The 24,556-nt window shown below is 38.6% G+C and overlaps 5 protein-coding genes across 15 annotated transcripts in view; 4 read left to right on the top strand and 1 right to left on the bottom strand.

The window, feature by feature from the left end:
- Positions 1–16: 16 nt before the first annotated feature.
- Positions 17–4,936, top strand: LOC103466027 (ADP-ribosylation factor 4-like). Its single transcript, XM_008411308.3, has 6 exons — positions 17–225; positions 1,344–1,424; positions 1,524–1,633; positions 2,299–2,370; positions 3,468–3,593; positions 3,696–4,936. Exons 1-6 carry the CDS (start codon positions 159–161, stop codon positions 3,780–3,782), a joined length of 543 nt encoding a protein of 180 aa, XP_008409530.1. The 5' UTR covers positions 17–158; the 3' UTR covers positions 3,783–4,936.
- A 278-nt stretch (positions 4,937–5,214) lies between these two features.
- LOC103466029 (protein tyrosine phosphatase domain-containing protein 1) lies at positions 5,215–10,391 on the top strand. Of its 2 annotated transcripts, none has more exons than XM_008411312.3 (13): positions 5,215–6,351; positions 7,099–7,290; positions 7,381–7,461; positions 7,544–7,662; positions 7,922–8,032; positions 8,267–8,538; positions 8,635–8,937; positions 9,025–9,279; positions 9,359–9,475; positions 9,543–9,644; positions 9,739–9,816; positions 9,951–10,061; positions 10,142–10,391. In XM_008411312.3, the coding sequence occupies exons 2-13, from the start codon at positions 7,100–7,102 to the stop codon at positions 10,262–10,264; spliced, it is 1,863 nt and encodes a 620-aa protein (XP_008409534.2). In that variant the 5' UTR covers positions 5,215–6,351; position 7,099; the 3' UTR covers positions 10,265–10,391. The 2 variants fall into 2 exon arrangements, with proteins under 2 accessions (XP_008409534.2, XP_008409533.2); XM_008411311.3 differs by having other exon boundaries at positions 5,220–6,351; positions 7,895–8,032.
- A 143-nt stretch (positions 10,392–10,534) lies between these two features.
- Positions 10,535–13,681, top strand: cimap1b (ciliary microtubule associated protein 1B). Of its 2 annotated transcripts, XM_008411310.3 has the most exons (7): positions 10,535–10,894; positions 11,809–11,933; positions 12,016–12,219; positions 12,339–12,440; positions 12,522–12,643; positions 12,726–12,872; positions 12,957–13,681. In XM_008411310.3, exons 2-7 carry the CDS (start codon positions 11,822–11,824, stop codon positions 13,047–13,049), a joined length of 780 nt encoding a protein of 259 aa, XP_008409532.2. In that variant the 5' UTR covers positions 10,535–10,894; positions 11,809–11,821; the 3' UTR covers positions 13,050–13,681. The 2 variants fall into 2 exon arrangements, with proteins under 2 accessions (XP_008409532.2, XP_008409531.2); XM_008411309.3 differs by having other exon boundaries at positions 10,535–11,933.
- Positions 13,682–13,804: 123 nt separating this feature from the next.
- rabl2 (RAB, member of RAS oncogene family-like 2) lies at positions 13,805–16,885 on the top strand. The gene is made up of 8 exons (XM_008411315.3): positions 13,805–14,322; positions 14,413–14,442; positions 14,518–14,597; positions 14,690–14,769; positions 15,043–15,154; positions 15,307–15,404; positions 15,950–16,033; positions 16,166–16,885. Exons 1-8 carry the CDS (start codon positions 14,216–14,218, stop codon positions 16,235–16,237), a joined length of 663 nt encoding a protein of 220 aa, XP_008409537.2. The 5' UTR covers positions 13,805–14,215; the 3' UTR covers positions 16,238–16,885.
- A 1,387-nt stretch (positions 16,886–18,272) lies between these two features.
- shank3a (SH3 and multiple ankyrin repeat domains 3a) overlaps positions 18,273–24,556 on the bottom strand; it is a 195,761-nt gene continuing 189,477 nt past the window's right edge. For 7 of the 9 annotated variants that reach the window (XM_081608115.1, XM_081608113.1, XM_081608114.1 and 4 more), the window contains one exon: positions 18,273–24,054. In XM_081608115.1, coding sequence (XP_081464241.1) covers positions 23,493–24,054 — 562 coding nt within the window. In that variant the 3' untranslated portion in view covers positions 18,273–23,492. The remainder of the gene's footprint in view (positions 24,055–24,556) is intronic. The other 2 variants (XM_081608116.1, XR_014087898.1) reach the window with 2 other exon arrangements.

The raw sequence follows: 24,556 nt of genomic DNA, 5'->3' as shown, positions 1-24,556 counted from the left end.
CCTTCCACGTTTACACCGGACGTGGCAGTCTGGAGTGAAATCACAGTAACTTCCCTCCCTCAACCGTGACTGGACCCGTTTTAAACACATTTCGCTTTGCTGTTGTCGTGGTTAAATATCAGTTCTAGTTTTAAATAGTCAAACATCCTCGGGCAGCCATGGGGCTCACCATCTCGTCGATCTTCGGTCGGCTGTTCGGGAAGAAACAGATGAGGATTCTGATGGGTGAGTAAAAGTTTTGTTTGGCTAACGGCAGTTAGCATCGCTTGCTACAGACAATTGAGATGAAGTAAGTTTAAAACTGCTGTTCCAGGGTAAGTGTGATGAGAGGGATACAAAACGTGGTGGGCATTGTTTCCGGAAATAAATCTTAATGTCGAACTCCACAAAAATAAACGGTTTTCATGAAGATGTTTGGCGCAACAGGCTTTCAATGTGGCCTCCTTTATGGAATGTTAGCAATTTGTAAATAAAAGTTAAGCACCGAATTTTTAAAAAGTCACGGTTTCCAAGATCCTCCAAATTATCACGCAAACAATAATGTTCAAATCGATCCACGGTTTGATCCCGTAGAGATGGGGAATATAAAAAGGAATACACTGATCGCAGCAAACAACTAAAAATACATCTTGAAGTTTGAGATGCTTCTATGAAGGGTTTTATTTCTGGATTCAATATTTTTTAATTAAATGGAAGTTCAGATTAGTTGGAGCCACAAAAAAAAAAAAAAAAAATTTGTAAACTATCAAACCATCATTAAATTTGAATTGGACGGTGATTTACAAAGTCTACAATAATTATTTACACAGGAAACAAAGGTGGGAGAGTGAAAAAAAACATCTTTGAGTCATAATTTGAAATTGGTGTTTAAAAAGAACTTGAAATTAGCTGGAAGGAGATGTTTATAGTACAACCTACTACAACCACATTGACAAAAAATTTAGCTTTTTTTTTTTTAAATAGAGACAATCTAAGATACCAAAGAAGCAGCAAAGTGCCTCTTAATTTTGCTGTCAGAACAGCATTGATTCATGGTTTGTGGAATCTACATAATAAAATCCAACAACTGGATGTTATTATATATTATAAGTGTTATTTTAAAAAAAACAAATACACACATCCTGAAAACTTTAGGGGTTTGGATTCACCAAAAATAAAATCTTGAGATATGTGCAGAAACATGACTCTAGCACAAACGGTATTACTTTAACTTCAGAAGTTGCTGTCTTGGAAGAAAATATCAGCACTAACTTTGTACCGTCAAATACTGCTTTTGTTTTGCTGTGATGATTAGGTGAAGAGTTTTTTTCAATAATTTGTCATATTCTTTCTACCTTCCTCAGTTGGACTAGACGCTGCTGGAAAAACAACAATCCTGTACAAACTGAAGCTTGGTGAAATTGTGACCACTATCCCAACCATTGGTATGGATTTTATTTGACATTTATCCTTTTTTTTTTGTTTCAAGTACTTCTATCAGTTTTTCATGATAACGTTTTTGGTCTGTCCCTTTTCTGTGACAGGTTTCAATGTGGAGACGGTAGAATATAAAAATATCAGCTTCACCGTTTGGGATGTGGGTGGCCAGGACAAGATCAGACCTCTCTGGAGGCATTACTTCCAGAACACACAGGTATGAGACCAAACTTTGGTTTGAAGTTACAGAGAAAACCCCGTTATGCAACTAGAACGCGAAGTGAAACTTTTTCAGGAGGGGATTTATCACAGTGCAGTGATTCAGCTCCCGAGATGTTTTATTCTTTCCTCCTTTCTTTTGCTGTTATTTTGCTTCCTTGTTTACTTTTCTGTTGTTGACTTGGAGAATGTTCAGTCCGTAGTTTTTGTTTTTTAGCAGAAAGCAAAACGTAGATATTAGATTACAATAATTTACGCAAAAAGCAAAACATTCTAGTTCTTGGACAGGTCAAATAAGGCGAAATTACATAATCACTCAATAACGAGTGATTCTAAGGCGAATCTTTTCTTTCTGCTGCATGAAAATGTTGCAATGTGATAAACAATCGCGTTTCAACGTGGTGAAGTCATAAAAAAGTTGCAGTAAAGTACTAAAGATGATTGTTCTCTGTGTTTGATCTGAATAAAATGTTAGTTATGAGGAGGTATTTTCAAATTTAGCTGGAAAATCTTGACGTTTCCTACAAAGTTTTTCTGAAAAGTTAAATAACTGAACACAAGGCTAATAAGGGTTTGGTATTAGATCTAAACATGATATTAATTGTGCAATACTAAACATCTATTCCATTGTAATTCTTCTCTTTTTTTTATTTTATTTCTTAGGGTCTTATCTTCGTAGTGGACAGTAACGACAGAGAACGAATTATTGAGTCTGCGGAGGAGCTCTCCAAAATGGTATGTTATCAGAAATGTGACATTAAACTTGACGTTTGGATTTTTCTTTTATGAGCTGAAGGTGTCCAAAAATCCCTTGGAGTTTACTAGAAAGGCTTGTTTGATGTTCTCATTGCCAGAAGAGGTATAGCTGGTTTTGTAGCTGCGGGAGTTCACAGCAGGATAAATGTCTAAGAGATGAGGTCATTAAAAGTAATAGCAATAATTCTCTATTCGTTCCAGCAGCAATTTATGCATTTATGGCTCTGACTCAGCTCATCTTTGAGTAACACCAATGATCAAAGGTTTCACCTTCTTTCTCCAAGTCGCCTTTAAGAGGCGTGTAAATCTTATTATGAGGTTAAATCATAAACAAGGAGGCATCTTCACAACAGCCCAGTTCTGAGTGGCAGCATTGCTTTGAATTTACTTCCCAATGAAACTTTTTTCACAATACGTTGTTTATTTATTTTTTTTGCACTTTATTTTTTTTTACCTTAAAGCTTATAGTGATGGAAAAAAGAATATCAAAGTGTAGATGTAATTTGTGTCAAACTGTTTGGGTAAATGACATTTTGTTTTTTGCTGCATAAACTCCAAAGTAGTCGGGCGCTTAAAGGATTTCTGGACTCTGTTCAGAAAACCTTTGAGGGATTTGGGCCTTTTTGATTGAGAGAAATGAGCAAAACCTAAGACGGGATTCAGACGCGTTTCTGGGGGAAGACTGAATGTAATCATTCGTGCGGCTCGTCGTGTTTCTAATTTCATAATGTTCTTTATGGACCCATTTCTTTCTGTAAATTGGATGGTCGGTGATGCACCGGTCAGATTGTTTTGGTTGTATTTAATTTTTTTTAACAATTACCAATTTCCTGATGACTTTTAAGAACTCGTCTGTCTTCCTACATCAAAAAATTACAGAAAATTATTGAATTACAAACTTATCCTTACTTGCGCATCAAATCACTAAAGTCAAATTCCACCAGAAGATATGGTGGTAGCTCATGTATTAGACTGAAATTTGCCGTAGTTCTTAGTTTTGATGAATTTATAAATAGGAAAAAAATATATACGTATATATATATATATATATGACGGGGAATCTGTAATTCTTGCAGCTTCAGGAAGATGAGCTGAGAGATGCCGTCCTGCTGGTATTTGCCAATAAGCAGGACCTTCCAAATGCCATAACGGTCAGCGAACTGGCAGAGAGACTCGGCTTGCATTCACTTCGCAGCAGAAAAGTGAGTAATCACTCACGCTTTGAATCTGTGGACTTTATTGAGTTGCGATGGTCCCCCCCCACCCACCCCCACTGAGAGCCACACACCCTTTTCTCTCCACAGTGGCACATCGAATCCACCTGCGCCACCCAGGGCACCGGGCTGTATGAAGGACTTGACTGGCTGTCCAAAGAGCTGTCGAAGAACTAATGAAGGATCGGCTGGACAGCAGAGTGTGACTGATCAACACGGGACTTGAGAAAAGACTCAGACGTTCAATCCAGAGCCAGTTTGTTTTAGCACCAATGTTTACAAAAAAAAAACAAAAAAAAAAACCCTCCAACCTGTTGGACAGTTAACTCAGTTATGATAACCTCTGTTTTTAAATCTATTCAGTAGTTTCTTTCTTTGTGCATGGTCTTTCCTTTTCACACTCATTCATTTACACTTCCTGTGTAAATGGTGGGCATGGTGAGAAAATTATATGTTTAGAGATTTCACAGAAAGAAATGCATTTATAAATTTCGGTTTGACGGTAGAGGTCGTCTGGTGGTCTCCCTCAAGCTGTTAATTGCCATGCCCCCCTGCTGTTATTTGATTTCTGGATGCTTGGTCTTTTGTTTTACTTCTGTGCCAGCTAACCGTTTTGTAATTCTGTGGTTTGATTAATAATTTGCTTGTAGTTTGGTGCCAAAAAAAAACAAAAAACAGATTGCCTTCTGGTCCCCTGTGGTATAGACCTCAGTTATTCATTTCATGTTGCATCATTAGGTGAAGCTTCTCCTCGTGATGCATTTAGGTCTTTGTGCTTTTGCGAGATGAAGTTATGCAACTCTCCGCTTTGTGCTGCATTGTATGCAGTGTTGCAGCAGAACCACACCACTGTGAGTATAGATTAATGTCTTGCAGCTTCCTTATAAACTCTGGATCTCACTTATCTCAGTTTCTTGTGAATTTGTTTTCACATGCTTTGTTTTTCTGCTTTAAAACCAGCAAAAAAAAATTTATTTTTATTTTATTTTTTCCTTTTCTGTCATCTAACAGAAAGTAGCTTCGGCCCAAAGGAGGAAGGAAGTGTTTTCTCAGTGTTGACACAGGACCTGAGACATTGCGACACTGTGAAGTCTTGTTTTATTCCCCGCCCCCTCCGCCCCCCTTTTTTTTTTTCCAGCAACATATAATGTTGACTTTGTTGTACTGTGTAACAAACACTGTAAAGTATTAATTACTTTCCTCTTTCTCTTTAATAAAACACACAGCATACTGACCTATCAGTTTATCTTAGTGTACATTCCAGCTTTGGGATATTTGTTGTCAGTGTCTTTTAAAACAAAAAGCTCTGAATAAAGCCACTGTTACACTAACCCCATTTCAGCATTTTTTTATTTTATTTTTTATGATCATGCAGAGCATGAACATCTGCACCTAAAAAGAAGTTTGGAGTTTTAATTTTTAAGCATGCCACTGGAAAGACCTTTGAAAACAGGAAAAAAAAAATCTGAAGAGGGAACTAAAGATTAGTGTTAGTTCTCATAAAGATTTTCACACCGATTACTTTGAGTCTAATGATATTATGCTGTTTTCAAACGCAAGCAAAGGCGAATTGTTTTTTTTTCAAAACTTGTACTCTTTTTACACTGCTATCCACATTTCATATGAGGAATAAGTACAACTTCAATCCGTCAGGGTTCTGAATATTGGGCATAACTATACATACGCTGTTGCTCAAAGTCCTGATTATGAGAGAATTGGGTCAATTTAAATGATTTCATAAGAAGATTGTTAAATTAGCTATGTCTATTTTAAAACTTTGTGCTTATCTTCTAATATCATCTAATATTTTAACTCCTGGGTGGCACTATCCTTCAATTAAGCGATTTTTTTTTTCTACCCCTTGAGGATGAAAGTATTTCTGATTCTAATTCAACTAGTCTCATATGCCTTAGATCAGTTGATCAACTAATCAGCTTGATACATTTCTCTTCATATACTTTATGAAGATTTGAAATTTGTCAACTAAAATGTATTTAGCACATGCTAGTTATACATTTTGGAGATGGTCACATCAAAAATACGTGTTATTTCCAGTACAAATACGTTGCTTCTTAAAATAAAACATTGACACTTGGCTCCGCAGTGTCTTAAACTGTGATTCAAACATGGCTGTTACGGGGAACTGAGCAAAGATGGGGAAGGTGGAGCTTACGGCTTCACACCGTCATGACCAAGCGGCTCCTGTTGCTGGATGCTGAGAGACTCTGTGTCCGGAGATAATCTTAAGAAATTCAAAGTTTAAGAACGGTTCAAATGACTGCAGGGTTATAATCTCACCGACAAACAACAGATGAGCAACTTCTTCTTTTTATTTTTTTTTTCCAATTTCTTACTGCATTTAAATTTGCCCAGACTTCTTCCATGCAAACTCGGCCTGTGAGGCTATGGTTAATAATTCAATTTGTCAACATCACAAGCAAAGCGAATTCATGTATGGTACCAGGGCTATTTGCAAGTAATTAGGTCATTTGGAGGGGTGAAGGAATAAGCGTTGTATAATTGGCTTGCTACGCTGCATGAATGTCTTTTCTAATGTAATTATGACAGCTAATCAGGCTTAGTGGAGCTGGCTCATCACTCGGTTCTGTTAGTGTGTGAGCAGAGAGGGTCAAGACAGAGGGGCACATGTGTGTCCAGAGCCTTTCTCTCCCTATTTCAAAGGTTTTATTGCTGGGGAATAAATTAAATGGGATTAACAGCTTTAGTGTTCATCGTAACAACTAAGGTAAGCCATCAAAGTAATTATTATATGAGCTGTCAGATCATTTTGCATGTTTGTTGGGTTTCATTTTAGGGTTCGTACCCCTTGAACCCTTTCATGTTTTGTCAGATTAGAGCAGCAAACATCAAAGTATTTGATTAGGACTTAATGTGATAGACCAACACAATATGGCACATGATTGTAAAGTGAAAGGAATCTAAATACTGACTTGAATTTGTATTCACGGCTGTTGCATCTTCTAGCAGGTTGTAATCAAGGATTGTCCTGCATTTATCTCCATTCAGTTTTCCATTGATCAACTGGCCCTGCTGAGATAAAGTATCATTACATTCTACCACCACTGTTTTATCATGGAGATGAAACTTTTAGGGTGAATTTATTGTTAGTTTTCTACCATAGGCCAACATTTTTTTAATTATGTTCTCTTCCTCTTAGAGCGTCCCATATGTTTACTGGGTCCCTTTAAATAGACTGAAGCAAAAATTTAAATTGGCCTTCCCATGGGTTTTCTGTCTTCAACCTCATTCATGCTCGGTATGAGGAATTGCTGCAAATTAATGAATTGATGTAATCTACTTGGTTTTCTTAAACAGAACACTTTTAAACCAAACTGAACTTGATGTACTGCTTAATAAGGACAATTGGAATGTATTTATGATTGGACTGAAATTACATTTCTTTAATAAATTGCCGTTATGTGGCGTGCTGCAAATTGGTGCTCAAAATTCAGGGCCAGGTTTGTGTTCGCAGGATGATGCCAAGTTTGAGCCCACATGTACCAGTTCCAAGGCCGTCCTACTCTCAGGCCAGGGAGAACCTAGTGAGAGCCATCCCACCCAAGCTCCTCTGTCTGCTGGCCTGTGGAGGAAAAGACTGTCGCTACGAGGGACCAGAATGCTGGAAATCGAACCAGCAAGTCATTCGAGGCCTTTTCTCCTCCTGGTGAGAAGATGTGACTGCAGTCTCAAAGATTATGGTGCAGAATATAAAATAAAGGATAGTCTGTTGGTTGTGAATCCCCAACTGTTCCAGGGTGACCGATGACATAATAGCAATGGCTCGTCCATCCAATCAGCTCATCAAGAAGTACAACATCATAGAGCAATTTCAAAGGTAATCGCTTGACTCACATTTTTTTGTCTCAAAATCCATTAAGACACATACAAAACGACACGACTGGCTTCTTTGTTTGCAGGTTGAAGATCAGGTCCATCATCAACATGCAGCTCCCCGGGGAGCATGCTCACTGTGGGCCTCCTCTAGACCTTGACAGTGGTTTCACTTACTCTCCGCAGACCTTCATGGACAATAAAAGTGAGACTTACATGCTTATTTTGAAGCATATGTTACATTAGCAGGAAACAGCGAAAGCAGCACAGCTAGTTGTTATTGTGTTACACTGGGGAAAATATATTATTAGACTTTATATGTTATTCTGCACTGCTTTTTTTTGCCCCCACAGCAGCCAGGGATAAATTCAAATCAAATGACTCTTTATTAAACACGAGGCAGCCCTGCAATCCTATTTTAATCTATTAATTTTCAGTCTACTTTTACAACTTTGGGATGCCAGACTTTGGTGTGTCGTCTCTTGTTGGGATCATCGACGGGGTGAAGGTTTTGGCCTTCGCTGTGAAGGAAGGACGTGTAGCCGTTCACTGTCACGCAGGCCTGGGCAGGACAGGTAAGATTAAATATTGCATTCAGTTTTCACGTTCAATGCCTTGCAAAAGTATTCTCATACCATTTTTTTTCTTTTTACCAGAATAATAAATCCTAACATCATCAAATTGAGTTTTGCTGTTTTACTGTAGCAAAATGGGCAAACGTTTAAGTGGTATTAATACTTTTGCATGACACCATTTGATGCTCAGAGTTCTTGGGTGTTTGTTGCTGTTCTCTTCTTGCTGTTTAAAAGGTGTCCTGATAGCTTGTTACCTCGTCTACACCCTGCGCATAAGCCCCAGCGAAGCGGTTCACTACGTGCGCATTAAAAGGCCTCGTTCTATCCAGACCCGGTCACAGATAAGCCAGGTGTTTGACTTTGCCCGCCTGCTCGGCACGCAACTCACTCAGTACCCAGACCTCAGCCTGCGGCACGGGGCCCCTTTCACCCTCCAGCACTACTTAAACCGACAAGCTCTGCTGCTTCACGGCCAGGAGGCACGCAGACTCAGACACACTCCCAAGGTTGAGACGTGATACTACACTAGTCTTTCTACAATCAGACATCGCTGCACTGTGTCACAGTTAACCCGGATATCCTCTCTGACCCCATTTGATCAGGTGGTGTACCTCCTGTGTGTGCGGCTCTCCTGCCTGGCTCTGGGTCTGGTCTCTCCTCCGGAGGTCCACGCTGAACTGGAGAAGAGATCAGCTCTGAGGGTTCTGAGTAGGGCTGTGAGAGAGACTCTGGTGTCCAAGCAGTATTTGCCTTTGTTGAGCGAAGGCCGTAAAGGCTCATGGGCCGGCTCAGGGTCAGTGTCCTCCTGGGATGAGCCTCTGGGGTTCTTAGAGAGGAAGTGCGAGGTGTTGCTGGACAAACGTAGCTACAGTGAATCTGACGTTACTAAGATCATAGTGTATGAGGTGAAACGCATTCACAATTGTAAATATTTTAGTAGTTTTGAGCCGGCTGTGGAGGTGATACTCACTGTTACGCCTTTTCTCTGAAAGGACCAGGAACTGAGCTTGTACTGCACCGCCGCTCTTGGAGATGAGAAGCACTGGTGCTTACAGGATGTCCTACATGCTGATCTCAGACCAGTTAGTCCAGTCTTTGGCACATTTTCATTTGGGCAACTATATCTCAGAAAGGAGTTCCACATGCTCAACACTGCAGCAACAAATATGAAAACAAGCAGCAGCTGCACAAAAATGCCAAAAAGCTCAACTAAAAAGGAAATCCTGAAATGCAGCTCCAGCCAGGAGGTACAGTATTTTTTCCTTAAAGGAAAAGTGATATGTTTGTTCAAAATGCAGCAAAGATTCTCCTCTCTCTCATATAAAGTTGTACAGAAATCTACAGACTCCTGGCCCGACTTTGATTGCCAGACAGGTAGCCAAAGCAATGGCAGATGAAGGTCTTCCAGGTGAGACCGTTCTACAGAGATCGGCTCTGCTGCAGGTACAAATAAGAGTTCTTCACGTCTCTTATTTGTCTTTCACTGTATTAACGCCCATGTTTTCTGAAGGAGGAACTTAACAGCAGTGACTGTGGATGGGCCCTGCTTGTCACTGAGTCAGATCCTCAGGTCCTTTGCTGTCTCTTGTGGACCTGGTTGGAGAAGTTAAGGGTCAGTTTGTATCAAGCAAAAAAAACTAATTTTCCACATTGTCCATTCCTTTTTAGAACCCTAGTTTATATTTACCTCTTTGTCTCTGATCTAGGATCCTGTTCTGAGCAATGAGGATGTAGAAAGGTTAAAAGTAGGAAACAACAGAAAGCCTCTTAGCATTCTAAAGAAGGCAAGTACCAAAAGATGATATTTTCAGAAAAAATGTTCTCAGTATGGATGTTCAATATTAATTTCTCTATCATTTCAACATCATAAAAAATAACATAGCCTGTCTTCTTCCCTAATTTTTTCCAATATGAACAGCCACAGAGACATACAATTTATTGCCTGCTGAGTTGTGTGAGTACAGTGATCAGCCTGTGTCCACACAGAGAGGATGCCATCCTCCGACGGCTCATATGTACACTTACAAGGGTAAAACAACCTCAGAGTTGTTATTAAAGCATTAATATTAATGCTTTAAAACTAACTGTTTTTTTTTTTTTACCCAACAGAGTCCTCAAGAGAAAATTGGAATCCTTGGTCCCTTGATGAAAGTCCTCCAAGCCAGTTTGAGAGAAACTTTCAGTATGCACAGACAAATCAAGAGGGCCTGCAGCATCAATGCTTCACTTTGAGGAGTTTAAATAAAAACAAACACAAGATAACTGAATGGACTTCAAAGATTTCCCTGAAATTGTTTAGTTAAGTAAGTGGATTCAAAACATTCCCATAAAACATATGAATAAAAATGTGATATCAGAACTTTGTAGCTCCTTCATTTCTATGTTGTCACTGTTACAGTCATGAATTAAACAAAAGCATGACTGTCAAAAATAATGTGATCATTTATACCAGGTCCTTGCACTAAGCAACAAAACAGCATTTCTGGCTGTTAAAGTGAAGTCAGTTAATATTTTCTTTAAATGGTAAACCAAAGTCAAAGCCAAATCCAAGCAGTGCATCGACAGAGGCGGCTCATGCCTTGGTTCCAGCCTTTCATAACTAATAAATCATTTACAGGATCTGCATTTTTAATGTTTTTCTTTTCACATCCCTAACTTCCTCCGTACTTCTAGAAAAAAAAAAAAAGAAAAAGAAAACTCTAAGCACATATTGAGCGCGACTGCAAGAGTCCTTTCCATGGCAATGTTGCCATAGCAGCAATGCCGAGAAATACACAATCTGTGTTTGGGTTCACTGGACCTGCCGAGGTAGAAGATAAAGTATGAAACACACACTCGCAACTGGACGGAGACATTTATCAGGTAAAGTCATCCATCTGTTTATTAAATTTAGTACCTGGCAATAAAATGTTGTTTTCAATTTGCGCAATGTTGCTGTGGTGTTTGATTTTCTTTTTCCAGTAGTTGTTCACTGTTTTTTGTTTTTTTTAGTCATTTCGTAAGTGAATTTCCAGAATTCCCGCATTTGAACCTCGTTATGTTGAAAATGGGGAATAAAAGAGTTACGTTAATCTATAGCAAAATTCACTGTACATTTATGTAATTCAACTACACTGTTTATTCCAGAGGGGAAAGTAAATATTCTACTCACATCATCCAAATATATTTAAAGAGTCTTTGTGGTGAAGCTGTGGGCGGAAAGGATTTCCAGTAGCAATCAGTCTTGCAATGAATTTGAAGTAAACTCTGACTGAAGACTGTTGCTATAAGACAGTGTTTTGACTGTCATGACGTGCTAACAGCTGAATATCCTGGCAGCAGATACGATATTTCACAGTTTACATGTCATGGATGGCACCAGCAATGGCAAGCCCTGCTAATCCTCCTCATGTGCTTTTATAGCTCCTGCTTAAATCTCTGCCAGGCCACATGGCCAGGAAGCCATGCAGAGAACTTTATGGATGTATACATGTTGTTATATCTTGTGTAAAACTAACACAACATTTCAGGAAAAGAACGTCCCACCGACAGCCAGAAATTACAGGGCAGTCTGATGGTCTATTGCTTTTGTTCTTTTTAAGTTTTTCAGAAGGGTTTAGTCAAAGTCTAGACTTCAATAATCTTGACTTGTGATATAATAAACTTTGTGTTAACTGAATATGTATGTAGCTAATATTGAAAACAGGAGAAAATCATAGAGTGGCAAATACTTCGAGAGAAAAATAAAGCAAATTTCTGACTGAACGTCTTTTTTTTATAACTCAAATGCTAATCAGTTTTCTCAAAGCAATGCCAAGTGATGAGCTTTGGGTTGGATCTTGGAGGCCTCACAGACCAAGGGGGCCTATAGCTGCTCTCTATGGGAGTCCAGGGCCCAAATATTCTCTTCCTGGACTTATAGGTGGGAGCAAAATTGAATATTCTATCAGTAGATATATTATTGATACATTTGAAGGTAACATGAGTGCCTCTGGTCTGAAAAGGTGCTTCTCAGCATGATCCTACCAAATATAAAGCGCCAATGTTCTCCTTTGGTGCTCGTCATGAGGAATTGAATACAAACTGCTCTCCTGGTCCAAGATATCTGATCCCTTCCAACATGACCATGAAGGGCAGAAGTAAAATGCCTGCATTTTCTCTTCTCGGCCGACCGAAGCAGCTTCAAATGTCCCATGTGCCCGGACCAGGTCAGTGGAGCTGTTTTAGAAATGTGTTTCGGAAATGCACACATGTACTGACGATAGCAATATACAACAAACTTACCTTTCATCTGGGTGTGTTTCTCATTTTTCTTGGCATCTTATAGGCCAATATTCCCCAGAGTGTTCTGGTAAGATGACCATCCGTTCAGCTCCTGCTTATTCCCTGTATGGGAGGAGAAGAGATCGCATTAACACCCAAACGCCAGGTAGTATTTAAATTATGGAGTATAGAAGTAGGTTCACCTCAGAAGGCAGAGAAAAAAATGTCTATCTCACTAATACTGCAGGTCCAGCCACCTACTCTCTGCCCCCCATGCTGGGCTGTAAAACTGCAGTTGCACCTTCAGCACCCAACTACACACTTCAAGGCCGTGGTAAAACTGGAAGCCTCCACGAAGACCCTAACCAGGTTAGGGTCTCTAAATAAGACCTAACAAAACCCACAAAAACCTTGATATACTGATATTTCTGTCCTGTGACTTTTCCTCCAGACTCTGTCTCCAGGCCCTGCTGCCTATAAAGTTGTGGATCCCTCTATATATAAGCAGAAACCTCCACAGTACAGTATAAAGGGACGCAACTTTGCTCCTGAGGAAAGCACAAGAAAACCAGGCCCAGGAGCGCACTATCCTGAGCATGTAAGAAACATCCTATTTTTTTAAGAACAGGCTCCAGGTGTTATACTTGTTAATATATATATATATATATTTTTTTCATTCTAGGTCACCTTTACAAGAGCAAAAGCTCCCAGTTTCACCTTTGGATTCCGTCATTCACAATACATTGCACCCCTCATTACAAACGCAGATGAATAAAGGAAGAAAGCTGGCTTTAGATGAAAGAAAAAAAAAATCACAACTATTGAGATCATGTTTGATCATATTTGCCCTGTCATGCTGTTCATACAAATGTCAAAAATTGGGTCATCTTTACTTTCTAACTTTTATATTAAATTATTAGAAGGATTTTTTCTTCAAAATACCAACAAATTACATTTATTTTGGATGGATTTTAAATTTTAGTTTAAAAGATATTTAATAAACAAAAGAAAATCAGGAAATAATGCTTTGTGATTGTCTTTGAATCCTGGTTCTTGTTTTTTCCCAAAAACTTTACTGGATATTTTTTCTTTTACAATTTTGCCAGGAAAAAGTACAAGAAATCTATGCTAAGCAAATGTTTGCTTTGGAGTACACAGGCACTTCAAAAGCACTCATTAGAATACTTATTACTAAGTATTCTAATACTGTTTATATATCTCACTTTGTCAGGCTTGTTAGCAATAAGCTTACTTCTAAATTTAATTAAGTCTTTTTTAGTTACAATTTTCTTCTTTTTTGTTGTTCTGTTGATTGTTTTGTTTATTGGTTCCAAAATAAAACTGTGCTTAAGGCCCTAAAAAACACTGGACTCTGTCTAAAAGTATATGAATGACTGAATGAATGACTGAATGAACGAAATCTAATTAAATTTAGTGGGTTTGCATTTTCAGACAGGCATTTGTAAGGACAGCTTAACAGAGATCAGTGGTCCTGTGTGCGTCCCTGTTGCATAGAAACGAAAATAGTCTGGGACGTCGTGCGTTCACCGAACAGTTTCACCTCAGAAATTGGACCAGAATCTCTTCTGCGGTAAACAACACCCGTTTTAATAAGCTCAGTCATTGTTTATTCTCTAGGTTGTAATTAGCGGAGTTATTACATCTTTAATAGGGATGAACAATGAAACGTAATGTCCGAAAACTGATTAGAAGCCTGAGCATGAAGCCAGTAACGGTAACCGTGCTCTCGTCAGTTTAGGTGTTGTTCTAATATGGCAAAAATAAACACTGTTGAAGCAGTTGAGTAATCGGCTAAAGAAGCTAGCTGGCTGCTGATGGCAGGCTAACTAGCGGTTCTATATTAACTCTGACCGAGGAGATTCACCTGGTGGTTCTCAAGTCCTCTTTAACACGACACATTGCTGAGGAATCAGGGGGGAAATGGCTGATCACATTGGCTGCATCCCTGAACTAGACCAAAAGAAATACGATGCACGGGAACAAGTGAAGATCATCTGCCTGGGAGACAGCGCTGTGGGTAAATCAAAGTGAGTCTCAGCTCAAATAGCGCATTAACCTTTTTTTTTTTTCCTGACTGCCTGATCACATGAAACAACGATTCTGTATTTTCCTCACAGGCTGATGGAGCGGTTTCTTCTGGACGAGTTGTATCCTTACGTTGCTTTGTGCGTTTTAAATGTAAATGTCGAGATTATTTAGGATCCTTAACACTCTTCGCGCAGTCGCCCACAGCAGCTGTCCACCTATGCGCTGACTTTGTACAAACACACAGCGAATGTAGGAAACAAGACTGTTACAGTCGGTGAGTGTTTTTGCTCTTGTAACGTTAGTTTTACCCAGATGAAAATCATCACACGCTGCATTCAAGAGTGGGTTCCTGATTGTGATCCACAGATTTCTGGGACACAGCTGGTCAGGAGAGATTTCAGAGCATGCATCCTTCATACTATCACAAAGCTCATGCATGTATCATGGTAAGACACAGTTGCTTTTTTAAAACCATAAAAAAATAAAATAAAAAATAATCAGTAAATCAATCAAGAGGTTGTTGGTCACCGATAAAACGTTGTAATATTTGCTGTTAGATGAATACTTTCCATTAAGATATATATTTTTAAATTTCCAACAATGTTTCTTGTGAAACTGCATGATCGCTATTTCCACTGGATGGTTCACTGTCTGGATACACATTGTTACTTGTTCATTTTACTTGTAAATGAAAGTTGTTTCATTGTTTTTCCTCTCAGGTTTTTGATGTTCAAAGGAAGATCACATACAAAAACTTAGCCAACTGGTATAAAGAGCTGAGAGAGTACAGACCTGAGATTCCCTGTTGTGTGGTAGCTAACAAAATCGATGGTAAGTCTGGTTGTTACGTTAAAACTCACAATTATTATTCAGCTGCTACGATACAATGAAACGTAATATGTGTTACTGCTTTGTCTTACTTGGTTTTTCTTCTTGATTAAGAAAATGATTATTAAAGTGCCGTTTCTTTCTTTCATTTGCAGCCGACTTGAAGGTCACACAGAGAAGTTTTAGCTTTGCGAAGAAACAAGGGCTTCCGTTTTACTTTGTCTCAGCAGCGGATGGAACCAATGTAGTAAAGGTTTGGCTTTGTTGTTTTCTTAGCAGTTTGCTCTTGTAGTAGTTTTAACATTCACGGACAGAATAACAGTATTTCATTTAGTCTATAATAATAGTACAAATCATTAAAACGGTTACCAATCTATGTTACTTCATGGCTTGTGGATGGTCTTCAAACTAATTCAATAAATCTAATTGTAGGCTTTAAAATGTCTTAAATTAAACCAGACAGAAATGTTGACATATCAGTATCTACTCTTTATTGTCTTAATTGCAGAAGACATAATCTTGGCGTGAACATGTTTTTAATTCAGTTTTGAACCTTACTGTTTACGGGCTGATGCTTAGTAGGTTGGGGTAAAAATCCGATAAATTTAAGCAATTCAAGTTTACAAAGTTATATTTGACCTGCTTGAGATATAAAGGCAGTTAAATATAAAGCAAAGAAGTTAGTCATTTTGCCTAACTCATTTAGGTCTTAAATTCAAATCCTACATTTGCTGAAATTTAACTTGGGTCTCAATTTGAACTTCTCAATGACTCTCCTGTCACTAATTGTCCCATCAGATGTTCAGAGAGATGATCAACAGAGCAGTGGACTACAAACAAAACCCCAGTGACTTCATGGATGAAGTGTTGGAAGAATTAGAGGTATGGCTGTCTGTTTCCATCTTTTGAAATGTATTTTTACATGAAGGCATTTGCTAATCTAGTTGTAGGAATTAACAGTGCACAAAAAAAAAAAAAATCTGATTGTATCTTTCTGTCACATTTCCTTCACAGAACTTTGCCCTGGAAGAGAAAGAGGAGAACTCTGAGGACGAGCTAAAAGCAGAGAGTCCAGAGTTGGCTTGAAGGGTCTGAATCAACTGGCACATTATTTATTCTTGTCTAATTTCTTTGAACATTTAACTTACTGGATTGAAAGTCTCCCGCTGGAAACTGTCACGTGATCAATTTCAATCACTGTTGTCCATCTGTCCAGTGCGAGGAACCGGGAAACGAACCCAATGCAATAATTTGGTTCAGTCTAGTTTTTCAGCTTCTGTGTTTTAGCCCCTACGCTCACAATTTGAAACTCTTATAGCCATTGTTGCTTTAATAGAATGTTTTCTGGAGTGTGACAAAAACTGTACTCTGTGTAATAACAATGTGAAGCATGAAAAACTGACACAGCAAAGATAATGTGCAATTATAAAGTGTATTTCCTGCTGTTCTCAGTGTTTGTGTGTAGTGTTGTGTGGAGCGCCAGCAGGCTGCCGCATCTGTTGGCCGCTTTACTCGCATTAATTTTATGATGTAATTTTTTTTTCTAGCGCCTTGTAAATGAAAGCCTAATGTACCCTATAACCAACTGTGATCATGACCCTTTGCATCTTGCTGTGATGCCGCGTAATCAACTGAACATCAGCGTTTTATAAGAAACAGCTGCTAGTCATACCCGAGTCTGTTACTGTGAAGATAAGCAACTTTAATAGGTATAAAGTTTTGAGATACAACTTTTGCCTTTTGTCAAGTTTTGTTTTGTATTTGTCCAAATTCTCAGACTTTTTCAAACTTGTAATCGGAACAGAATCAAAATTGTTGAAAAGCGACATGCTGTCGAATGTATGTAGTTCAATGAAAAAGGTATTTGCTCCCTCACAGATTTCAGATTTCTTCAGGTTTTTTTGTTGTTGTATTTTTACAGTTTCAGATCAAACAGATTTTAGTGCCAGATAAATGTAACCTCAGAAAACATGTTTTCAAATTTTCATTTGACATTTTAAGGTAAAGTAAAATCTTGACAACTGTGAGATTTTTTTTGCTTTCTTTAAGCTGACCAGAGGTTTTGGAGACATTTTTGCCTGCTCCCTTAATGTTGCAACATTAGCTTTAATGATTAGAATGAGGCCCACAGTGCTACAAATGTTCTGGGTTATTTCATGTCCAGTGAGTAATTTTGCTAAATTGACAAATCCTGGAAAGGTCCACCACTGTCCAGTTGTCTCCATTTTCCAGAAAATTTGATTATTTTATAATTTGCTAAGGGAGTAATGGATTTTTTAAACATGGGACTAGTTTGCTTTGGAAAGTTTTTATTTTATCTTAAATACAATCATAATTTGATGTGTATTTTCTCTGGTTAACTTGTGTAATATGAAACATTGATGTATGACAAAAAAAAGGAAGAAATCTCCACTGGGGAAATACTTTTTAACAAAGCATAGATTAAAGGTTTCTAACCTAAGCCTTTACTACTTTACTTCAAGAAGCTGCTGGCATAATTTGGGTTCAAACTTTGGCCATTGCTTTTGGCAGAACTGATGATGTTCATTTTAATTGGTTGGTTTCCTATTATAACCAGGTGTTTAAGGTTTAGAAATGTTCAACTTTCCTGACGTCAGCATTACAAAAACTTAATGTTGAATTTACTTGCAACTATGATCTTTGTCTAAATGTTAGTCAGTGTGCGTAAGTATGCATTTGACTTGGATAAAAAAAAATAAACACAATATAGATTTATCCATCTAATGTTAGCGCTGGGGGAAAAAATGTACATTTTACAACACCGTACATGTTTTTTACATGTATGATTTTATGTAAAAAACTATTTCAAACATCTTTAAAACCCAGAGATTAATATACTCATTGATATGAGCATGTACATATATGCAGCTGAGTCAATATCACTAAATTCTTTATATCAATAACGTTTCGTTTGTAGATCTTCAGATCTTTGAAGGCCATTTATCTGTTATCCGTTTGGCCGTTTCCTGTCAGCTTCATTAACGTTATCTGGCCATTTCTATAGTGGTGATAATGTTAAAACAGCATATTTAAGTGTTTTGGGAACCAAAGACGTCACTGACTCATTTCCACTAATGAGACACTAAAGCAGGAACAAAAATATGCCACCTCATGTTTTAATTATAAATTTATTACATAATATAACAAACATATATCTCTGTGGTGGAGATATCCAGGGCAACGTCTCAGATCTTGCCTCAGTCTTTACCATCGCCCTTGATTTTTTTTTTAACGTGGAGAAGACTAGGTAGCCTCTGGTTAGCTTGGGCTTTTAGCATAGGCTCTTATGTATCAGATATTCACGTCCAGAGGAAGAGAAGATGTAGATGAGTTGCCTGGGTGATTAGAAGCCGAGAAGGGGATGTTCTCAAGTGAGACAAGGCTGAGGCGTTGCAGTGATACATCCACCGTTCTAAACTTCACAGTGCAAACAAGGAAAAAACCAACAATGAAAGAAACAAAACCTCTGATGATAAGATCACTGGTTCCAGTGTGTCGACGGGTACCAGGGAGTTTATTTATTTTTTTAAGAAAAGACACATTGCTTCTCCTCGACTGTGTAGATTGTGCTTTGTTGATTAAGAAATATAGAGCCTACCTCTTCGCAGAACTTATTTGACCTAATGATGTGTCAGTCTGTTACTTGCTGCTCATCTAAAATGTCTTTATTTATAGTAAACTTCCACAACAACCCAACTCAACCATTGCTCTAATCAGGCCAGCCTGTGTCTGAGATCAGACTATTTTCTGGGAACAAAAACTTATCATTCAAATCATGTAACTGTGTTGCTATGTCGCATAATTTAAGGACAAATGCCAAAGCAAGTAGAAGTTCACAGGCTGTATATATGTTTATACGTACGTAAATCTATATGGAGACATCTATATAGCCTGTGTCTTTAGGAAGTAAGAAATAAAAGTGCATCTCAGTAAATGATTTTATTGAAAAGTTTGTTTTAAAAAATTTGATGAAAAACTAAAACCCATTTATTATGTCGATTCATTACACACAGAGGGACACAATTCAAGTGTCTCGTGTAATTTTGCTGATTATACCTAATACCTAATAAACAAAATGTCACTTGAGAGCTATTAAAATAGATGCAACAGCCTGAGGTGTCATCTACAGATGTTGATTGTTAAGGTTTTATCAAGTCCAACGCTAGTGCATCCTTCTACCATGATATTAGTAACATTACATGCTTCTTTCTGCTGACAAGCTTCATGGAGGTGTTGATTTCATTCTCCACCAGGAGATGGCTTCTATCCAAATCCTAATCCATAAGTACCAGGACTTGGTTTAATGACCATGATATCACTGTACTCGACCAAACGAACACAATCTATGAGGTTTCATCATGAGGAAGATGAGATCCAACAACAAACAGACTGAAACCCTCTATTAACACAAACTACAGGCGGATCACCTCCATGCCACACAGCACTGATACAGTGCTTCATGCAAAATCCAACGTAAGCCCCAACCAGATATTGAATGCATATGTTGTACACCAATCTAAAAAACACCTTCCTTGTTTTGATTTTATGTAACGTCTTTACTTTCAAAGAAACTAAATTGGGAATTTTCTTTTATCTGTGAGCCACAATCTTAAAAAGTAACCGAACTAAACGCTTGAATTATATCAACCTGTGTGTAATAAGGCTAGATAGAGCATGAGTTTCACTTTCTTAAAGGAATAATAGAAATGAATAAACCTTTCAACGACCTTATTTGAGATGCACATGTACTTCCACCTGCAGGAAAATACCAAAGGATCCAAAAAATGTCAGTTCTCAAGATTACCAGGAGATGGCACCATATTGTCGTAATACATAACAGCTTAAGAGTGCTGTAACTAAGATAGTCCTAAAGCAAAAGACAAATATACAGTTAAATTACTTTTTGGCACATTTTTTTTTTTTGTGTGTGTTGTTTGTTCCTCACTGGATCATCGCATATAGCATATTCAAAACTCAGAATCTGAAAGTCTGAAAAAGGAAAAAGGAGAGCTGCCAGACAGAGTGCAGCGGAGTGGAAATGCCATTTGGGAAAGGCTGTACAGAATTAGTGACACTGCATAAGAAGCACCTACGCAGATCCAAGGTGAGATCTTCTAGTCTTGACTCAGGAGTAGAAAATTTGACAGTGTTTTGCTTATCTTTCTCTCTCTCTCTCTCTGTCTGTCTGTCTCTCCCTCTTGGGCAGAACAGTCCACTTTTTGAAGACATAACTCTGAACAAAAACACAATACACAACGATGAGCTTCAGTGTTGAAGATGAATGCGTGTGCATTTTTCTGTGTGTGTGTGTGTGTGTGTGTGTGTGCGTGCGTGTGTGTGTAGGTGTGTTTGTGTCTGTGTTGTTATGTGACACAGCCACAGCCGGCAATCTCTGATGGTACAGTAAGGCTATAAGTGGACTAACGCCAAAGATGTAAACCCCAACAATTAACCGCACTCTCACGGTCGCATGCATTCTCTACATCTCACTCCCAAACAAATTGCACAGACGTGAAAAAAAAAACAAACAAAAAAAAAAAACAAGCATTTGCACACATGCACACTCATTCACACGCGCACGGTGAAGAGGAACAAGCACACAGAGAGATTCAGGGAATCCAGATGCACTCGTGCGCTTGGACGATGGGTGGCTTTTATGTTAGCACCTTGTCACCTTGTTTTGTGCAAATCATCCCCTAGTTCATAGTTCAGAGTTCAAAAGTTCAAGAGTTCATAGAAAGAATAAAATCTGCTCACCTTTTCCACAGGTGGTTAACTATGCATATATGCCAAACATTCATATATAGATCTATATACTTTTCAAAAATTTATAGGAAATCTATTATATATACATTGCTTGTGATTTTTTAAAAAAAGCAAATATTTGTAGTTTTTTTTTTTCTTCTTTTTTTTTTTTTACAAGTCTAAGTATGTTCAGAACGGGCAGGAGGTTTATTTTTTTCTTCCCCACCACTCTTAAAATTCAAATGAGTAAAATATGATGTTCCACACGCTACAAAATCTACCCACAGTGGCCGAAGGTAACAAATCAGCAACAGAAGAAGAAAGAAAGGAGAACTTAACACTGCAGTTAAAAAGAAAATAAAGAGTGAGGTCACAGTGAGGCAGTGAGTGCTATTCCTACAGCTCCTATATAATGATTTTGTTCACCGCCTGCTTTTCAGAAAGGACAGGGGGGGAAAAAAGAAAGATGCACACAAGTTTTGGCCAAGTGAAAGTGCCTTGGCAAAATGCTTCTGATGAGCAGAGGTTTTTAGTGGTAACAGACATTTCCTGGCATTCTGTCAGAAAAGAAGACAGCTAGAATGCCAAAATGCCTTTTTTTTCCCTTTGTAGCATGAATAAAACTCACTGGTTCTCACTGCCAGCTGAAGCTGCTCATGAGTACAATTGCAGATTTGTATTGTTAAAAGAAAATTCAGCTTTTTTCCCCCTCTCTGTTTTACAACCTTTATTTTTTAATAGTTCTGATAACATTTCACTCACTAAGAGTGGTATACCTAAAAAGAAAGCAGCTGCACATTCAGGTTGTAAAATACTGAATTTTCTTTAAGACCTTTTACTGTCTTTCCCATCCCCACTGCTGAAGAAACGATACACCTGTTGGATAAAGATTTATGTTGCAAGGAGGTCGTGTGTGTGTGTGTGTGTGTGTGTGTGTGTGTGTGTGTGTGTGTGTGTGTGTGTGAAAAGACTTCACTGGATATAAATCTTCATAATTTTAAAAGAACTGTGGCAGCTGTGTTGGCTTTTGAGGACTGAAAAGTCTCCGACTTTTCCACCTGCAGGGAACTTTCTGTTAACTTTCCAAAGTTAACAGAACTTGGAGATTTCAACTTCTGAGTGTCAAACTGAATCATTTTTTGTAAGGCTATTTTACCAACAGAATTTCATTCTGGCCCATGCCTTTGTTGAATATTGTGTTTTGCTTTGTAAATCAATTATTTGAACCCTTAAAAGGAAAAAACAAACAAAAAAAAACCCTTGTAATTAATTTTCTCCAATTATTTAGCTCATTGGTCCTCTCTGGTGAAAATCTGAGACTGAAGCAGTAGGGATGGGTTTCAGCTGGGGTCTTAGCCTCACATTACGGGATGCCCTTTAGAGTCACGGAAGACCATAAACAAAATAAAAACGTACAACAACATAATGCAACTCGTCATGCTATGCCTCAAGAAAGGTGATCACACGGAAATTTCTGTATGTATGATAAAAAAATTAATTATATCTGTATTTATATCTGTATATATATATATATATATATATATATATATATATATATATATATATATAACTGGTAGAAATGAGTAAACTATTGGTGGATTAGATTTAAAGACCTCTTTCTGTCTTCTATACTAAAACCAAAAACAGCTGCGAATTCATTTAATACATCTTTTCTTTGCAATATTGTCTTTTCATCTGAAAGCTATGCTTAGATACATTTATATTATATTATGCCATATAATAGTAATATATATAATATTCCCTTTGGAAAATCAGAAAATTAATTATGAAAAAAGCCACGAGTGTTGGTTAAACATTCTCCAAATATTATAGATTGCACAGTCTTGGTACCAAGGCAGAGGGAGGGTGAGGGGGGGGGGGTTCCTCCTGCGGAGCTCCGCCTCTGGGCTCAAAAGTCTTCAGTTTAAAAACGATAGCAGGCATTCAGAAGACACACCTTTTCAGAGCTGCTATTTCCATAGCACTGTGTTCATCAGAGTTGATTTCAGTATAGAAATATTTTTGAAAGGCAACTGAGTTTTCTGTTTGGAACGAGAATCCTTCCTCCTCCTCTCTTACTCAAACTGCCGAAGGCTTTCAGAGGCCTAATACGAGAGGGGAGAGAGGTAGAGAGGGTGCAGTGAGAAAGTGTGGGTGTCATTAAGGAAACAACGCAACTTTGCAGAAACCAAATGATCTAATTGGAGCACCCGTGATTCTTCTTAGCAAAAAAAAAAAAGAAAAAAAAAAAAAGACCAGACATCCTTTTTGGGATGTCTGGTCTGATTTGCTCTAGGCAAGAAGGCAGAGCCGTAAAGTGAGTAGAGGGTAAGAAAAAAGAAAAAGGGATGAATGTACATTGTATGAGTATTGCCTCTGCCTCTTTAGTGCATTGCCAGGTGCGGGGTATTAATGCAGAACAGAAAGTTGTCACTAGGAACCACAGGAGAACATTTTAACACTGAACATAAAAAGCAGCTGGAGTAACAGAGGAGTGTATTCACTGGATTCCTTATTTTCATCTAATTCAGGCTTTGTGTCTTTCTTATCCTGTTGGTCTTTTTCAGGGCGAGGGTCAGCTCTCCAGCAGCAGTTTTAGCGCTCGCTCAATGTTCATACGGTGTCCGACCCGTGTCACTCCCAGCTCCGCAAAGTCCTCCTTGGTTAGAGCCGGGAGGTGAGAGCCTTCGATCTCGTGTTCCTGAAACCCCGCTCTGTGCTCTCCCAAGTTGATGCTCTCGAGCCAGTCTCCAACATCGTACTTGTTCCACAGGTGGAGGGGCTTTTGGTGAAAGGGTCGGAGGGCTAAAAGCGGTGAGCCTAAGCCAGGGGAATGGGAAGGTGACGGAGAGCGAGAGCGAGAACGTGCGCTGGAGCTCCTCATCACAAAGCGCACCTCTTTAGGCTCCTGGGGTAAGCTGAGACTAGAGGACTTGAGGATGGTTTGCGGCGGTGTAGTTGGTGAGGTTGGCAGGCCGAAGCCTGAGAATCGTCCAAGGTCGCCCCGATCAGGTGAGCCTGAGCCGGGGCTGGGCGCGCGTCTGGTGACGGGATAGCGGCTGCCGGGGCGGATGGTGTATGTGGTTCCATAGCTTCTCTGGGAAAGGGTGTGGAGCTCGCCTAGGCTGCTAAAAAGTCTGGTGGAGACACAGAGTTGTAGAATCGTCAATAACAAGCAGTTAAAGACAACTTTGAAGAAAGAGACCAAGCTTTGGGGTTTACAGTGCCTGTCAAAAGTATTCATTCCCCACCATTACTTTTACATATTTGTTAACATTAATAACCACAAGGTTCAGTGTATTTCATTGGGATTTTATGTCATAGAGTTGTGCTGCACCATATGTCATAAATGCATTTTTATTGAAATATCACTGTACACGGTTTGCATATAATGGAGAACTGCCTGGACCACAATAAGGGTCCGATGCATTCAGGCACTCTGGGGTCTAGATCTGCTATGAACCCAAAGCACAAAGACATTGACACTTTTTATTTAGTTCACAACATTATTAACGCATGTCATATGTTTTTTGTTTTTTTTTTATATTGTGCAGGTCTATGATAGGCTAACACAAACTAACGCATATGTAAGACGTGTAGGGAAAAAGAAAACGTAATTTGATTTTTATTCTTTTAACA

This window comes from Poecilia reticulata, chromosome 6 (genome assembly GCF_904066995.2).
Source record: "Poecilia reticulata chromosome 6, P_reticulata-male-v2, whole genome shotgun sequence".
Lineage (NCBI taxonomy): Eukaryota > Metazoa > Chordata > Actinopteri > Cyprinodontiformes > Poeciliidae > Poecilia > Poecilia reticulata.
The sequence above is the reverse complement of the archived record's forward strand: the minus strand, read 5'-3'. Positions and strand labels throughout refer to the sequence as shown.

Bases quoted from the DNA above. Each gene is read 5' to 3' on its own strand.
- LOC103466027 (XM_008411308.3), top strand. From the start codon at position 159: ATGGGGCTCACCATCTCGTCGATCTTCGGTCGGCTGTTCGGGAAGAAA. The intron at 1,634-2,298 runs GTATGAGACCAA...TTTATTTCTTAG, and splicing joins ATTACTTCCAGAACACACAG to GGTCTTATCTTCGTAGTGGA. The intron at 3,594-3,695 runs GTGAGTAATCAC...TTCTCTCCACAG, and splicing joins ATTCACTTCGCAGCAGAAAA to TGGCACATCGAATCCACCTG.
- cimap1b (XM_008411309.3), top strand. From the start codon at position 11,798: ATGCTAATCAGTTTTCTCAAAGCAATGCCAAGTGATGAGCTTTGGGTT. The intron at 11,934-12,015 runs GTGGGAGCAAAA...TGGTCTGAAAAG, and splicing joins TTCTCTTCCTGGACTTATAG to GTGCTTCTCAGCATGATCCT. The intron at 12,873-12,956 runs GTAAGAAACATC...TTTTCATTCTAG, and splicing joins GAGCGCACTATCCTGAGCAT to GTCACCTTTACAAGAGCAAA.
- rabl2 (XM_008411315.3), top strand. From the start codon at position 14,216: ATGGCTGATCACATTGGCTGCATCCCTGAACTAGACCAAAAGAAATAC. The intron at 14,323-14,412 runs GTGAGTCTCAGC...TTTTCCTCACAG, and splicing joins AGCGCTGTGGGTAAATCAAA to GCTGATGGAGCGGTTTCTTC. The intron at 15,155-15,306 runs GTAAGTCTGGTT...TTTCATTTGCAG, and splicing joins GGTAGCTAACAAAATCGATG to CCGACTTGAAGGTCACACAG.
- LOC103466029 (XM_008411311.3), top strand. From the start codon at position 7,100: ATGATGCCAAGTTTGAGCCCACATGTACCAGTTCCAAGGCCGTCCTAC. The intron at 8,938-9,024 runs GTGAAACGCATT...TTTCTCTGAAAG, and splicing joins CTAAGATCATAGTGTATGAG to GACCAGGAACTGAGCTTGTA. The intron at 10,062-10,141 runs GTAAAACAACCT...TTTACCCAACAG, and splicing joins TCATATGTACACTTACAAGG to AGTCCTCAAGAGAAAATTGG.